This window comes from Rana temporaria, chromosome 4, assembly GCF_905171775.1.
Source record: "Rana temporaria chromosome 4, aRanTem1.1, whole genome shotgun sequence".
Taxonomy (NCBI): Eukaryota; Metazoa; Chordata; class Amphibia; order Anura; family Ranidae; genus Rana; species Rana temporaria.
In genome coordinates this window covers 206,767,380-206,785,152 of record NC_053492.1, presented here as the reverse complement: position 1 = coordinate 206,785,152, position 17,773 = coordinate 206,767,380, and the positions used below count along the sequence as shown (strand labels likewise).

Here is a 17,773-nt window from a genome sequence, read left to right as displayed (position 1 = left end):
ATTTTCAATATATACAATTTTTTTTTTTTTTAGAGATTTGACAAAGCCTTTAATATCAAATGGAAAGGCTGGCATCCTCCTAGCAGAAATCCTAGGTTTGCAGTGCAAAGGAATGGTGAGTGTCGGTCTTGTTGGGATACTTTCAAAGCTTGGCTTTGTTGGACTGTAAATGTATAAACGGTTTTCTTTTTTATTGTAGTCTCATAAGAAAGCAGGGGCTCTCTGGCAAGAATCTGGGCTCAGCTGGAAGGAGTTCCTGTCAAAAGATCAGGATGTGAACAAGTTTATAAGTGAACATGTAAGTCATTTCATCATCAAAATGAAAATTGGAGCCACTTTTTTTTTTTTTTTTTCTTTCCTGGTTTTCCTATCACTTCCTTGGTCTATAAGTTAGAGCTGTGGTGATGTCCTCTTGGTCAACTCTGATAGTGCCCCAAGACAAAATACAGTAATTTCTAGGCTGCCATTATAGATCCATAGCCTTGTTTACAATCGGGTTCTTCATCAAACATGTTAGCCCTATTCTATGCATGTTTAAACTGAAGCTTGAATTCCAGGCAAATATAGAAGTAAATATTTTAAGTTCTTGAAACTAGAGAAACAGTGGCAGCACTTGAATATCTTCACATTTGTTGACAAAGAACACCATTGCCTATAAGTCAGTTTTGGGCACCAGTTCTCAAAAAGGACATCGGAGAACTGGAGAAAGTGCAGAGAAGGGCAACCAAACTGATAAGAGGAATGGAGGAGCTCAGCTATGAGGAAAGATTAGAAGAACTAAATTTATTCACTCTTGAGAAGAGGAGAATAAGGGGGGGATATGATCAACATGTACAAATATATGAGGTCCATACAGTTAACTTGGTGTTGAGTTATTCACTTTACGGTCAACACTGAGGACAAGGGGGCACTCTTTACGTCTAGAGGAAAAGAGATTTCACCTCCAAATACGGAAAGGTTTTTTCACAGTAAGAGCTGTGAAAATGTGCAACAGACTCCCTCCAGAGGTGGTTCTGGCCAGCTCAGTAGATTGCTTTAAGAAAGGCCTGGATTCTTTCCTAAATGTACAGAATATAACTGAGTACTAAGATTTGTAGGTAAAGTTGATCCAGGGTAAATCCGATTGCCTCTCGGGGGATCAGGAAGGAATTTTTTCCCCTGCTGTAGCAAATTGGATCATGCTCTGCTGGGTTTTTTTTGCCTTCCTCTGGATCAACTGTGGGTATGGAGTTGGGTGTATATGATTTTACTGTGTTGAACTGGATGGACTTGTGTCTTTTTTCAACCTGACTAACTATGTAACTATGCAAGTCTGTTGCTATCCGGTAAGAGGCTGTAGGGAGAAAGGTGACCTAGCCATGTTGCTTGTCTACAATAGAGAAAAGTAAATTGCTCAAAATGGCTGGTATATAAAACCATTCTGTATAAAGCTCCATACCCCACCTGTTGCCAACGGTCTGAAAATTGGGAGCCAAGATGCCATACCTTCACATCAACACAGTTTCTCCCGAACTGTAGAAGTATAGTCTCTTTACCATAAGAGGCAGGTAAGAGCGCTTGTGATTACCATTATTGGCTACAGAACCCTCATTCAGTTATACATCTTTCTTCTGCACTGTGTTGAACAGTCCGTCAATGCAATTTAAAGAACCATTTCACAAAAATCTTTGCATCCAAAAGTTTAACGTACCATTAGAATTTTTAGAAAACCTCCAGCTCATTCTTTGAAAACAAATGTTTGTTGTAATCTGTGTGCTACTATCCACACAGGCAGTTTTTACATTGTTTTGGCTTTTTTCTAAATCTGTGGGTTTTTTTTCCCCTCTCATGCCTGGTACCAAGTGAAACTTGTTAACTAGAATTTTTTGGAGAGGTTTCATTTGATCCAGCACTGTGCATGTCCGCAGCTCTTCTCTCCCCTCGCTTTGGGTCTTGCTGGCTTTGCTGGGGCACTGGGAGCCATTGGCTCCTAGTGCTGTCAATCAAAAAAAGTGATGAGGGGCCAGGGCCCAGTTTTGCTGTTTGTGTCCCATAGGGGCACTGGACAGGGGAGGGCCCAGGAGCACCAGTGGGGGACCCGAAAAGAGGAGGCTTACGGCCGCTCTCTATACTTGCCTACTCTGTGCAATAGAATTACAGATGTTTGCTAAAAAAAAAATACTCGCTTTAAAGTGTTTGTATATTCCAAATTTTGACTTTTACCTACAGGTAAGCCTATAATAAGGCTTACCTGTAGGTAAAAAGAATATCTCCTAAACCTGTACGGTTTAGGAGATATTTCCCCCTTGCAATGCGCTGCTGACTTCAGTGGCGCATCAGGGATTCTCGGCTGAAAGCCCGGCAGACGCCAGACTTTTCCAGAAAGATGCGCGCGGGAGTGACGACATAGCGTTTTCAGCCACTCACAGTGCTGGAGCTGCGATACCCGGAAGACACGCCAAGGAAACATCCTCCCCCTCCGCGTGGACCACGTAAGTTACCAATGCCTTGTTCTATGGCAAGTATTTCATAACGAGCTAGTATGCGGTGCATACTAGCTCATTATGCCTTTTGCCTTACAGGTAGAAAATAAAATAAAAAGTCAGCGGGTATATAACTGCTTTAAGTTTTTGCTAGTGTCCTAGAAGGTAGGATGTCTGTTCTTCTTCGATTAATTTTTGGTAGCCTTCTGACTAGTTTTTGGGTCCTCCAAGTCTCCTGAAGTTCTGTCAGGTGAGGCTGGCTGAGTTCTCCCTCCTGGGATTTCTGCTTTTGCCAAGGTACTTGAACAATCTGCCCTTAATGGTTCCAAGTGTTCCTTGATGCCATCTGCAGTAGAGTCTGCCTGTGATCCTCCTGAGACCTTACAGCTCCTGAAGACTAGACTAGTGATTTTCAAGGGGTTTTCTCAAACCTGATTTGTGCAATATCCTGCATTTGAAGGATCAGTCTCCTGTTCAGGCTTGGGGTCTTTGGATCTCATTCAGCTGCTAAGACCTACTCATTACTCCCGCTTCATTACTCCCGATATTTGAGTTGTGCCTTTTGAGGACTGGAAACTCCCATAAGGATCCTGGGCTGATCCTAAGTGTATTGGAGCTCAACCTTCTAACAGGGAGCTCATAAATCGGTGGTCTCTTCCCACCATAGATGCACCAGATAGCCATGTAAACAGGCACAGAGGTGTTATCACCTTTCGGGATTTTACTGACTGTAAAATTCTCTTCTCAGATCCCAGTTTGAATTTACTGGAGTGGCTCTTGACTGTGTTTCGATGGGGACCTTACCCTGTCAAACTGTCAATCAATGGACCCATTTAAATGAAACCCCTCCCATGACTAGCGCATGTTATCTGGTTATGGAGTTTTCCCAAAAAATTCTGGAGACTTGTGCTTCAGTTGTAATGGCTTGTTGCAGGCATCTTAAGTTTTGTGTCTTGCATGGGACTTGTGTTAGTATAGATGAGAGCACTCGGGCTGCTTGCTTGGGATACAGATATGTCCAGGGAGCATTTAAATCAGTTGCCCTTCAAGGGACATGTTTCTGTTTACGGACTCTTGACACACTGAGTCGCAATGGCATCTGACACCAAGGCACAGAATAGTTTATTCGCAGGAGATCTGTGGAATGGTCAAAGGAGCACCTCTTCTACTGCAGTCATTGCAGGTAGGTGCTAAAAGCCTCTTTTCCTATTTAGACCGTAGGGGGTCACAGACAGATCTGTGGAAAAACATGCAGGATTCACATCCGTTTTCTATGTGCATTTCAGTGCGTTTTTTTTTTATTTTATCTTTTTTGCATGTCGACATAAGTTTTTATGTGCATCAGTTATGTGTCCTGATCAAACCAATGTTGATTTCATATTTATTTTTCTTCATGTGCAGTAAACTGCACACACATTGCAGATTCCTGCACAGAAAAAGAATACTCAGAGAACCATTGTTTTCTTTGGGCCCTTGCAAAACGCGCACAGAAAAAATTAACATCTCTGCACTATGGTTTGGTAGTCTGACATTTGATGGTCTCTTAAATGTTATGGTCTAGTTCAGCCTTTTTCAACCAGGGTGCCCGGGGATGACTTGCGTTTTTTTTCCTTCAGGGGTGCTTTGGCCTAAAAATTACCCAAATATTGTATACAAGCCAGCGTGTGGTTAAAGCCTGACTTTTTAGTTGCACAAAGTCACAGGTTTTCATTGTGCACCATTAGAACATTCTAGTTGCCAGAGTCCTAACAACCAATGCTGTCATCTGTTGATATTGAGGTCGTCGGTCTCCTGCGTAGCATCCTTGTTTGACCCTCCCTTGCCCCCTCCATCAGCTTTGGGGGTCACATTAGCTGAATGATGGAGAAAAACTTGGAGAAGAGAAACATTGGAATGCTAGGCTGTGCCCATTTGCAAAAGTGTATTGGCTTCTATGTTGAGTGTGTGTGTGTGTGTGTGTGTGTGTGTGTGTAAAACTATCAGAATATTTTTTTACATTTTTTAGAATGGGGTGCCTCGAGACTGACTGACTGTTTTTTAAAGGGTGCCTTGACTGTAAACAGGTTGAAAAACACCTGTCTAGTTCACCCCCCCCCCCCTTTTAGTCAAGCTGCTATGGGGCATCCCAATTGTAATAGAATTCCTGTGTCCTGTAGCTGTACTCCAAGATATGGAATATACAGGCAAGTCAAAATTTCTATTTTAGATTTTCCTTATTGTTGTATAGTCCATTGAGGGACACTGCTGCCAGCCTTCTGTATTTTCTCTGGCCCCTGTGTATTGATTTCTCACAAAACTGAGGCATCCTGGGTAGAGGAGGGGTTTTATGGGTGATTGGCTTACTTTTTGCCAGGGTCTCAACCTGCTGTCAATAAAAACTCACTGTAATAGAATTCATGTGTCGCTCAATGGACTGCAAGAAATATATTTACAGTAAATCTTGGTTCTCTTTTTACAGTGGTAATTAAAATCTTCCTTAAACCACAAACTAAACTTTGCTTTTTCTGTGTAGAAACTGGAGTACACCCTGGGCGATGAGACCGAAACACCTAGCAAGGAAGACCTTTCCCCAGCAGAGCTTGAGAAAGTCCTTACAAGACTATTGAAGGAGAATAGCAGTAGCAACCAGAAGATATTTGATTGGATTGAAGTAAGAATACACAATGACTTAACTTTTTTTTTTTTTTGTAGCCAACATCAAACTTTGTTCAGTTTTAATACCCACTTTTTTTTTTTCTATTTACCAACAGGCCAACCTTACTGATCAACAGTTGGGATCAAACGCGTTTGTCCGGGCACTAATGGGTACTGTGTGCCACTCTGCCATTATCTGTAAGTTTGAAGGGGAGGTGGGCTTGTGCTGTGATTAGGATCAATGGCAGCTGTGATGCTAGGTGGCGGGCTGATCTTAAATCAAGGAGGGGGGGGGGGTCTCGATCTCCATCCCATATAGCAAATTTATGAAAACTAAGCGATTGTACAACCCTCTGGATATGTTGGGAGCCTACACTTGAGGCCCACTATATTTAGTGGGCCTCAAAGTGCAATTTAAAGGGGTTGTAAAGGTTCGTTTTTTTATTTTCTAAACAGATCCTTTAAGCCAGTGCATTGTGGGTTCACTTACCTTTTCTTTCGATTTTCCCTTCTAAATGTTTTTTTCTTTGTTTAAATTTCTCACTTCCTGTTCCTCCTCAGTAAGCTTTCCACCATCATCCGAGCGGTGGAAAGTCATTTAGAACAGCTTACTGAGGAGAAACAGGAAGTGAGAAATTGAGACACAGAAAACAAAGAAAAAAACATTTAGAAGGAAAAGGTAAGTGAACCAACAATGCACTAGCTTTAAGGAACCTATTTAGAAAATAAAAAACTAACCTTTACAACCCCTTTAAGTGTTTTCACATGAAGAGTTATAATATATTTACAAAAATGTGAGGGGTGTACTCACTTTTGTGAAATGCTGCATGTGCTTCATTCAGATTTCATGACTGAGGTTTACAACCACTTTAACTCATAATATTTACATTTTGCTGATATGAATATAAATATTCTAACAACCCATACATTCCTTTTAAGTTTAAATATTTTACCTTTTCTTAATTGCGTTTTTCTTTTTCCCACCCCCACAGTTGAAAATCCTTATAGAGTTGATGTTGGTGTGATTCGTAACAGAGCGAAGTTGCTTGATAAATATCTAAATAGCGAAGCAAAGGAGCTGCAGGCATTATATTCTGTACAAGCACTAGTTGTTAAACTAGATCAACCTCCAAGTAAGTGTCAATCTGATTTTGTTCTAGCTTCATTAGCGATTGTATGTCTGCATGCAAATGTATAGTATTATTTGTTAGGCCTCATTCACATTTGCATTGTCAAACCTGTGATTAAATGTGTTAAGACAAGATTTCTAAGCTCATATAAATATATGTGATGATTTTTCAAGTGCCATTCACACTCGACATTTGAGTGTGTTTAGGTGCGATCAGTTTAGCTGCATTTCGAGAAATTGTCTGCGCCCATGTTCTGATTAAATAGCCAGACTTGGCTAAACCTGCTTTAACCACTTCAGCCCCGGAAGAAATTACCCCCTTCCTTACCAGAGCACTTTTTGCGATTTGGGAATTGCGTTGCTTTAACTGACAATTGCGCGGTCGTGCGACGTGGCTCCCAAACACAATTGACGTCCCCTTTTCTCCCACAAATAGAGATTTCTTTTGGTGGTATTTGATCACCTTTTTTGTGCTATAAACAAAAATAGAGCGACAATTTAGAAAAACGCAATATTTTTTGCTATAATGAATATCCCCAAAACATCTATATATAAAAAAAAAAATTCCTCAGTTTAGGCCGATACGTTTTCTTCTACATATTTTTGGTAAAAACAAATCGCAATAAGCGTATATTGGTTTGCGCAAAAGTTATAGCGTCTACAAAATAGGGGATAGTTTTATTGCATTTGGGTTTTTTTTGTTTTTTTTTTACTAGTAATGGCGGCGATCTGCGTTTTTATTTTTTGTACATTAGAATGCATTTGATATGTTTACATTAAAACAATAAACCAAGTTCAAACTTTTGGTATACTATTGACCTATTCAAAGAAGTCTATCTCCAGGTTTTAGTGAACTTTGTTTCAACCAAGCTGGTCCAAACAAACTATTTTCTTACTAACATGCTGCAGCTGCTGTATGCACTGTATGTAGCCTTAGCTAAAGTATTGAGAGCTTTGTTCTAGCAGCAGGACTGGGACTTCCAGTCCTGCTCCAGGAGAAAAATGGAGTCAAGCTGAGTGCAGTTCAGCTTTATAGGAAGATTTGTATTTTCTGACATCCTATGAGTGACTGAGGTGGATAGGCGGATGGATGTCACAATGTCTGCAGTGATCAGCCCAACTCCATTTTGTTTTGGGAGCAGGCTGATAGTCGCTGCGTGTTAGTGAAATTGGACCAGTTTGTTTCAAATGAACTAGTTAAAGTTCACTCATACATGGAGTTGGGCATTAATGCTCATTTCTGATATTTGCATCTTGTGTTTGTAGACAAGAAGGCGATTGTTTTCTTCTGGAAAGCACAATTCGCTATATTTGGAACTGACCAAATATTTTGTTTTTTCTCCTGCAGATCTGCTGAGAATGTTTTTTGATACCCTGTATGATGAAGATGTGGTAAAAGAGGAACCTTTCTACAAGTGGGAATCCAGCAAAGACCCAGCAGAGCAGCAGGGAAAAGGAGTCGCTCTAAAATCTGTCACAGCCTTCTTTACATGGCTGCGGGAAGCAGAAGATGAATCCGATAACGATCACAAGGACTGAAACAAATTTGCCCATATGCTTGCTCTTGGTTTTCACTGGGGCTTCCATTTTTTTCCCCTCATTCCCCTGCTGACTTTTTAACAGAAATACATAAATCCCAATGATTTTGCATTTGCGAGAGTTTTGACTCCTTGAGTAATGAAGACTGGCAGAGGGTAGGAGGTAGCCTGACGCATGGCATTGAAAGGCAGAAAGCCTGCCATGTGTGGGCTGTTAAAAGAGAATGTTGGCACATGGGGTGTACACAAGCTTATTTTTGTTTGTTTTTTTTTTTGTTTGTTGTTTTTTTTTTTTTTTTTTTTTCCTTTTTGAGGGTTTTTTTTTTTTTTTTCCATGCAACAATTTTTGGGTTTTCACTATAATTAAAATAAAAAAAAGTACATGAGGTATTTTGGGACTGCTGAAGGATGAGTGGATAGCTGTGCCCTACCTTTATCTCCTCAACCTTCCCCCTGCCCTCCATCACACAGGTTGGGGCACATGCACAATTTTCACTTGTGGAAATATGATTTTTAAAAGGGCGTGTGAAGCTTACATGCTTCAGTGGGACGGAGCACCTGCGCTTCTCTACTGCTCTTTATGGCTGAAATATAGATATATAAATATATATATAAATATATATAATTATTACAAATTCTTTTGATTTGAAGTGGCAACAAGCTGTTCTCAGATCATGCTCCTTTGTCCATCTTATGATGGAGTTCAGGACACCGGCGAATGTTTGTTTTTTCTTTTGTTTTTGTTTGTTTTTTTGTTTTTTTTATCCGATGAACTTCTAATTGATCTGTAATGATCGAAATGGATGGATGCTCGATTACCAACAACTGAATTTTTTTCTTTCTTTTTTTTCTTTTTCTTTTTTTTTTAACTTTCCTCTTCCTTGGAGTTAGAAATTATTTTATTTCAATTGCAATCACCATGTGTTGGAAAGAGGCATCTCTCAACCCTAGCAAATTCTGTATTTATAGAGAAAGCAAAGCCTTTTGGTTATTTGTCCTTCCAAAATGTTTTGGAGGTTCTTGTAATTATTAAACCAAGAAAGAATGAAATTTGTAAATACTTTTTGCTTTCTTTATTAAGTATTTAAATGATTCTGACTTACAAATCCCACCAAAACCTCTTTTCACAGAAACTGGAATAAATAAGAACCTTATATAATGTGTCTTGTTTTCTGTGTCCACAAAATTGGCTGTAATGTCCCCCCATCTGTATCAACAAGGCTGGGGAGCAGTCTCCATATTGCTTACATCAAAAGCTTAATCTCCTCTAATTGATGTATGCTCTAATTGTTTATGCTGGCAAGTATATGCTTCCAGAGATTATATACACTTGTAGAATTGTGAATAATATGAAAGATGTACAGGCTTGAAACTTGACAATTTAGTATTTAAGGTGTCTTCTTTTTGTTTTTGTTTTTTTTTTTCTCTTTTTTTTTTTGCCAAGCTCTAATGATTAGGGTCATAAATTATGCTATTGTACTGAAGTAAAATGCAACCTAAAGCACCACAATACCTCTTTGTTATTAATAGCACCTACTAAACACATTATTTTATCACACAATAAGTCTCTTCTAGTTTAAAAAACGCACTATGGTGGTGTTTCAGATGGTGAAATAAAGTTGAGACATTCTTACATGAGGGTCAGAGCTGAACATCTGCAAAATTGTTGCCTCCAGCCTTGTTGGGCTCGGTTCACATATATGTGAATTGGATGCATTTTGAATTGCATCCCATTCGCTTAACATGTGAACCAGACCGGCTTTCAATGGAGACGGTTCACATAAATGTGGGCAAGTTGCGGTGCAAATTTTAAAAGGGTACTGTACGTTTTTCACACTTAAACCACACCAGACTCTGCACCAAAACCGAATCCGCATATATGTGAACCCAGCCCTACTGCATTTTTGATATATGGAATTGCGGCTATAAAGACAGTGTTAAAATATTTATGAAATTAGGGCCAGCAATTAGTTCAGATCCACAGTTTGACTTCTGCTGTTCCAGCCACGGTTTCATACCTATGCAGACAAACATGCTGGTTCAAGGTCCACTCTGAGCATGTCATAGTGATCTGAATCATGCATCGGTATATGGCCAGAGACTTTCACTGCAGAGATTTCTCAACTGTAATTTGTCTGTCATAACCTTCCCTTTTCATCTACAGATCATAATGAAGGTATCTTATTGAGCACACCACAACTATAGAACTATTTATAAATGAAAGGCCAGCCAGAAGCAGTTTTGTCTTTAAAATGGCACAAGCTATCGAAATTTCCTTTCTGAACTGCATAAGCTCAGCGTGGGGGGTGGAATATTGTAGGAAAATTGAATACTTGGGGAAATGTGGGCTTTTCTTTGCATACGTCCTTCTGAAAGATGGTGGTTTAGTTGTCCTGGTCCAGATCTAGAGTTCTGTGTTCACTTGGTCATGCTTGTTCCAGACCAGTAACGTAAGCGCATTAAAGCAAGGATAAGTAGTAATTTGCATTTTCAGAAATAAAAGCGTTCATACGTGGCAGAAAAAAATCAAAATTTTGATTGCAGCATATGCGGTATCTCTTATGGAAAAATGTATTGGTTGCAACTTGGGACTCGCAAGCATGTATTTTGGGCTTTTGATTGTGGAACTAATCTTAAGCCACACAAGTTTATTAACCTGTTGTCTCTCACATAACGCATGTGTGCTGGCAAAGATGGTGGGTTTTAACTCCCACATGCCACATATGTGTCTATGAAAGTTGGAGGTTTCTGTGCTGAAAGTGCGCTCACTGTAATATCCCAGCACAGTGACTGAGTCAATTACAGTCACTTGCTCAGGCAGACCTTATTGCCCCTGGGGCATAATAGGCCCACTTAAAGGAATGGCAGGATGGAAAAGTGCTGTGGCAACCAGATTTTAGCTTGATGTATTCCCGCATAACAGATTTCCTGGTTACTATGGATTGCTGCATTTGGTGCATAAGGTTTTCTTCTGTATTTTATTGCTTTAAGCAGACCTTGCATCAAAATGCTAACTCTTTCTATCTTGTAGATCTCCTTCCAGTAATGTAAGAAATTTAAAGTTTGCGAGAACTAAAACAAAAGCTTTAAAAAATTAAAATACTTGCCTTACACCTTGCCTTAAGTTAAACATCCCACATTTAACCTGACACCAGAGCTCAGGTCACAATGTTGCTGTGGCCGACGCCTCCCCACTTGGATAGAGAGAAGGATCTGACATTGGAGCCTTATCTGCATGCGCTGCTGGATCTGTAGGTAGATGCCCCCTTCCCAGATGAGGTGTTGGGCATGGATACTCCCTGGGTGGGGGGTCAGTCCTGCAGTGTCCACTCTGTGCCCCACACCCCCTCCCAGTACTTGGTGCTTAGGCAGATTTGTGCCTGGCATCCCAGGGTAGGAGGGGGCCCTTCTCAGTTCTGCATGGTGAGGGTTCCTTCCAGGAGGTAGCATTGCAGCTACCATATGCTTTACTGTGGTGGCAGACATTTTTTTAGTGATCCAGTGGCCATAGTGTGGTGTACGGGAAGGGTGGACTTTCCTATTGACTTGTATGCTGGCTTGGGAAGTGCATGAATAGTTATCTTTCCAGTGACCCCTATTGGCTTGTATGAGAGCTGGCTGGGGGAGTGCATTGCGGCCATCTTGCCAGTGAACCCCCCTCTGACTGCATGCAGTACTTGGGACAGGAAAGCTTGCTTTCTGCAAAACGGCACCATCCACAGCTGGCTCACTGACATCTATAGACAGCATCCATGTTGACACTATGGTGCTCTGCTGGTGTTGAGGCCTCCCTCTTTGCTGTAACTGGTCTTAGGGGGTGTCCTAATGTTTGATTTCCTGCTTGAGTGTGTGACCACGCTGATTACTTCTGTGCAAGAGACGCTTGAAGTTTAGGACGTCTGTCCTTTTTGGTACACACAAGCTGGCTAGGTCGACAAGGGCCTCCCTCCACTGGTGCCTCCAGTTTTCTCCCCTACAGACTGGGAAGTTCTCTTTCCCCCTTTCACTGAATGGTGGTCACAACAGATGCCAGCCTGTCTGGCTTGGGAGGTGTTCTTGGTTCTAGATCGCTGAACTCTGAAGGACGCTTGGCTATCCATCAACGTCCTGGACTATGAGCAATCAGGCTGTTTATGGAGCGCTGGATTGATCTTCTCCGGGGACTTGCGCAAAACCATTACGCAGAGCAGGCAACTATAACATGTTTAGTTTAAACTGACCTGGTGACACTGGGAATGGTGTGGCATTAATCAGGGACAACGTTGTTGGCGCACACTGTGATATTGGAGCAGCCAGCTATTGTACATGACCATTGCCAAAGCAGTTCAATGTCACCATAGTGACACTGCACTTGCTTTGGTCACAGTATGTAAAAAAAAAAAAGTTTGATTTTTTTTTTTTTTTTTTTTTTTTTGCATTCTGACACCAGAGCAGTGCATGGTTACCATAGTTGACACAGCAATACTTGGTAGGTGGTTGAGATCATTTTTTTTTTTTTTTTTTTTTTGCAGTTTGCTTATTTAGCAATCATGGCTGTATAAGCAACCGTTTCTGACAGCTCTCAGCTGCAATCATGCAGCCATTGAGAACTGCTGTGATTGTCTACAGTTATCACATAGTACAAGGCTGCTGTGATTGATCACAGTGCCAATCAGAGATGCACAGCAGTTTGCAATGGCTGTATGAATGGCAGCCATTGTTTACTAATGGACATTTAAATGATGTGATTGGTCACAGTAATCACATGGTAGCATGGCAGAACACAACTGCTCGGTACTTGGATTGGTGATGCGTGATGACAGGCGGCGGTCATGATTACGCATTTTGTACAGTTCTGGGAGGACCTATGGGCGCACACTTCTAAAATGACTCTTGTCCCACCCAGCTGTATATGTACGGGTGGGAGTGAAGTGGTTAAAAAAAAAAAACTCTAAATTGCAGCTTACTTTATTTTGGATGTTTGTTTTGTTCTGGAATTTCCAGCAAGGAAAAAATATATTTAGCAATTTTTGTTATGAGGGGGGTTGAGAAGATGTTTGCCACAGTTAACCATGGCTGTACTGTGAAGGTGGATGATTTCTCATCAGTTCTACTATAATTTAACACAGCCTGTCTTAGGCAGTAATATATATGTATATGTATGTATATATACACACATATATGTGCTGATCTACACATTCAAGGTGGAATCACTCCCTGTTGCTCTATTGTTTTGTTATGACAGGTAGACTTCCCCACTGAGAAAACAACGATCAGTGCTGCCAACTACAGCAGGCAGCGCTGATGGGAAAAGGCCCATCAGGGTGTTTGTACAGAAGTCAATCGATTGATCCCTGCTGAATTTCAATCCATATATAATAGATCAAAGGGCTATAGAGATATTGTATAGCCCAGCAATTATGTCATATCATGATGAGCTAACTGAGCAATGTTTGCAGTCAGCCATGACTCCAACTCCTCCAGAGATATTGAAAAGGTAAGGGGGGGGGGGGGGGGACAATTGTATAGATAGACTGTATAGAAACACATAACCAAATAGGGTTTTCTGAGATTTGACTGCTAAAGTGGAAATATGCTTTTAAAGTACTTTTTTTTTAATGGCAGTAGACACAGAAACTAGAGCATGTAAACCTCCTTGCCGTCATGAGGTGTCACTGCAGGATAATAAAGATAGAGGGATTGTGGTTACATAAGTGAGCAAAATGTATTGCTTTTTTAATACAGAAGCCAGCTTTCATGTGCAGCATAAATACAAACGGTAATGCCTGGTGGCAGTTCTTGCCCTAAGATCTACATATGGCAGTCGGTAACACCAACTTTTTGGTAATGTGACATTGCTTGTAACTGCAGTTCCATACAGCGGCTAGTGAAATGCTGCTGGTATACACTGACATAGGGATATTTTCTAACATTGCAATACCAAGTATTCTACATTACAATGGGTATAGAAAACAATACCCCCCCCCCCCCCCCCCCCAAATATCCGCTTTTATTGCTTTGCAGCTGTAAAGAGAGACTCTGATTTTTTTTTTTTTTATTCCGTGCAACTTATAACATCTAATACCAACATGCCAGAAGCAGAAAATCAAAAATTAAATCACTGAGTTGCAAAAAAGATCACCCCCCCCCCCTTAAAAAAAAAAATTACTTGTAAATTAAATTGAGAAAGTGATTAGCTATACCCAATCTTGCACACAAAGCCATTTGACTTTCAACTGTGGTCATTTTGATTAGATCAGCATGAAAACAACTTTGGAGCATTTCAGCCCCTGGTCGTGCAACTGAAGTGAAATATCAACTATGGATGACAAGGCACTGTCAAAAGATCTCTGGGATAAAGTTGTGGACAAGTCAGGAGATAGATACAAAAAAAAAAAATTCAAAGGCTTATATCAATGCCTAAAAAGTCTATCAAGAAGTGGAATGTATGTGGTACAACACAGACCAGTGATGGTGAACCTTGCTCCCCCCCCAGATGTTTTGGAACTGCATTTCCCATGATGCTCAACTACACTGCATAATGCATGAGCATCATGGGAAATTAAGTTCCAAAACATCTGGGGTGCCAAGGTTCGCCACCACTGACATAGACCCTCCCATAGACATTGCTCCAAACTGGATGAAAGAGCTGGGATGAAACTGGTCAGAGAGGCTACCAAGAGGCCTGCAGCAACTGAAGTTGCAGAAATATATGACAGAGTGGTCATTGTGTATGCATATGACAACAATATCACAAACTAGCCACAAATGTGGCTTGTATGGGATAACTGCAAAAAAAAAAAAGCTACTCGAAAGGCCACGTGCAGTCATGACTGAGCTTTGTCAAAACGGACCTTGAAGATTCAGAGGCAGGGTGTTTCTCTGCAGCAGGGACAGGAGCACTTGTTATAGAAAAAAAAATGGATGGGGCAAAATACCAATTCTTGAGGAAATCTGCTGCCCTCTGTCATGTTGGAAGGTATACCTTCTTCTCATTGACAATCACCCAAAACAATGCAAAAATTACCACAGAGTGGTTGAAGAAAAAAAGGGGGAATATCCTTGCATGACCCAGTCAGATCCCAGACCTAAACCCTATTGGGAATCTGTGGAATGACTTGAAGATTGCAGTCCACAAATGGTCACAGTCATATTTAACTGAATTTGAGTAGTTCTGCAAGGAAGAGTGGGCAAATATTGCAACGTTTCGTTGAGACATATCCCAACAGACTAAAGGTGTTAAAGCAATAGGTGGTTCAACAAAATACTGACATAAGGGGGTGATCCTTTCTCCAACTCTGTTTTTTTCTGACGTGTTATATCTTTCACTTGAATGTTATAAATTGCACTGAGTTAAATACAGCTGGATAAAACAAAAACTTAATCTCAGGCTGAAAAGAAACAAAATGTACAGTGCCTTGAAAATGTCCACATTCTGTTACATTTACGTTTTTGGTTGTAACATATTTTATTGGGACTTTATGTGATACACCAGGGGTCGGCAACCTTTTGAGCACAGTGTGCCAAAAAATGTTTTGGAATAAATTGAGTGTGCTGATTTTATAAAAAAAAAATGTCAACTTCTCACACTCAATTAGAGATGAGCTGAACACCCCCTGGGTCGGTTCTCAGCAGAACATGCAAAAAATTTGTACGAACACCGTTAAAGTCTATGGGACACGAACATGAAAAATCTAAAATGCTAATTTTAAAGGTTAATATGCAAGTTATTGTCATAAAAAGTGTTTGGGGACCTGGGTCCTGCCCCACGGGACATGTATCGATGCAAAAAATAGTTTTAAAAATGGCAGTTTTTTCGAGAGCAGTGATTTTAATAATGCTTAATGTGAAACAATAAAAGTGAAATTTTCTTTTAAATTTTGTAACTGGGGGGTGTATAATGCCTGTAAAGTAGTGCATGTTTCCCGTGCTTAGAAAAGTCCCTGCACAAAATTACATTTCTAAAGGAAAAAAGTACTCGCAGCTATAATGAATGGTCGGGTCCCTTTAATACAGATAAAAGTAATTGAAAAAATGACGTGGGTTCCCTCCCCCCCCCCAGTCCATTACCAGGCCCTTTGGGTCTGTTATGAGAATTAAGGGGAACCCCAAACCAAAAAAATGTGTGGGGGGTCCTCCTAAATTCCATTACCAGGGCCTTCAGGTCTTGTATGGATATTAAGGGGAACCCTGTGCCAAATTTTAAAAAAAATGGCGTAGGGGTCTGCCTCAAAATCCATACCAGACCCTTTAGGTCTGGTATGGATTTTAAGGGGAACCAAATGCCAAAATTAAAATGATGGCTTAGGGTTCCCTCCAAAAATCCATACCAGACCCTTATCCGAGCACGCAACCTGGCAGGCCGCAGGAAAAAAGGGGGGGGACGAGAGAGCTCCCCCACCTCCTGAACTGTACCAGGCCACATGCCCTCAACATGGGGAGGATATCCCTATGTTGATAGGGACAAGGGCCTCATCCCCACAACCCTTGCCAGGTGGTTGTGGGGGTCTGCAGGGGGGTTTATTGGAATTTGGAAGCCCCCTTTAACAAAGGGGACCCCCCAGACGCTTCCCCCCTTTGTGAATTGGTAACGGGATAAATTGTACCGCTACCATTTCACCCCAAAAAAGGTAAAAAAAAAAACACACAGCTTGGGACAAGTCCTTTTACTAAAAATAATTTCCAGCTCTGTAATCCTTCTACGACCTGGACCCGCCGCCACGAACGATACAACCTCCATAGGAGGCGCCCGACCGAATGATGCGCGACCCGTCTGACAGCTCTTAAATAACTGAGGGCGTGGCCACCTGTGACGTGGATGCAGTGGCGGCTGGTGCTCAAAATTTTTGGGTGGACGCAAATGAATGAAAAAAAAAAAAAACAATTGCAGCCTCACTGTGCCATGCCATCAAATGCAGCCACTGTGCCATGCCATCCAACGCAGTCACCGTGCCATCATTTATCGCCACTGTGCCCATCAATTGTCACCACTGTGCCATGCCATCAAAGGCAGCCACTGTGCCATCAATTGTCGCCACTGCCCATCAATTGTCACCACTGTGCCATGCCAAAAGCAGCCACTGTGCCATCAATTGTTGCCACTGTGCCCATTAATTGTCACCACTGTGCTATGCCAAATGCAGCCACTGTGCCATCAATTGTTACCACTATGCCCATCAATTGTCACCACTGCCATGCCAAATGCAGCCACTGTGCCATCAAACGCAGCCACTGTGCCATCAATTGTTGCTACTGTGCCCATCAATTGTCGCCACTGTGCCCATCAATTTTCACCACTGTGCCCATCAATTTTCACCACTGTGCCCATCAATTGTCGCCATTGTGCCCATCAATTGTCGCCACTGTGCCCATCAAACGCAGCCACTGTGCCATCAATTTTCACCACTGTGCCCTGTAAAATACTGCCACTGTGCCCATCAATTTTCTCCACTGTGCCCTGTAAAATGCTGCCTCTAAAATGCCCCCCCCCCGGGACTTACTGGGGTCAGCCTTCCTGCTTTCACGGTCCTTCGATGTCTTCTCCTGCCCTCGATGATGCTTCAGCCAATTAGGTTACCGGTAACCAGAACAGGTGAACCTGCTTGGCTGAGACGCCTGTCGGTGTTAACCAGGGAACGCACCCCCTGTGCGTCTCCTGGATAACTATTTGGAAGCCTGACAGCTGTAATCGGAAAGCCTATCAGAGCCAGAGGCTCTAATAGGCACTTCCAAAGCAAACCAGCTGCCGTTATTCAGATGGATGGCGCTCACCAGGGGGCCGGCCATCTGAATAGTGGGCGGCAGCAACAATACATAGATTCATGCAATGCATGAATCTATGTATTGTTTTTCAGTGGCGGTGCAGGAGAGAGAGGGGGCGGCGCTCCTGCACCCTCTATGAATGCACCGCCACTGACGCAACGGGGGTTTCCGGCGGTTTCCCCGTGGTGTAAACGGGGGTTTCCTGTGACGCATCAGGGGGTGCTCATCTACTCTACCACTGTACCCCCTGCTCATCTACTCCACCAGTG

The 17,773-nt window shown here is 41.8% G+C and overlaps 1 protein-coding gene across 5 annotated transcripts in view; it reads left to right on the top strand.

Annotated features, from left to right (window-relative positions):
• EIF4G1 (eukaryotic translation initiation factor 4 gamma 1) overlaps window positions 1-8,917 on the top strand; it is a 98,223-nt gene extending 89,306 nt beyond the window's left edge. For all 5 annotated transcript variants that reach the window (XM_040349791.1, XM_040349790.1, XM_040349789.1 and 2 more), the window contains 6 exons: window positions 34-115; window positions 200-298; window positions 4,975-5,112; window positions 5,213-5,294; window positions 6,089-6,229; window positions 7,574-8,917. In XM_040349791.1, coding sequence (XP_040205725.1) covers window positions 34-115; window positions 200-298; window positions 4,975-5,112; window positions 5,213-5,294; window positions 6,089-6,229; window positions 7,574-7,764 — 733 coding nt within the window. In that variant the 3' untranslated portion in view covers window positions 7,765-8,917. The remainder of the gene's footprint in view (window positions 1-33; window positions 116-199; window positions 299-4,974; window positions 5,113-5,212; window positions 5,295-6,088; window positions 6,230-7,573) is intronic.
• Window positions 8,918-17,773: the final 8,856 nt, after the last annotated feature.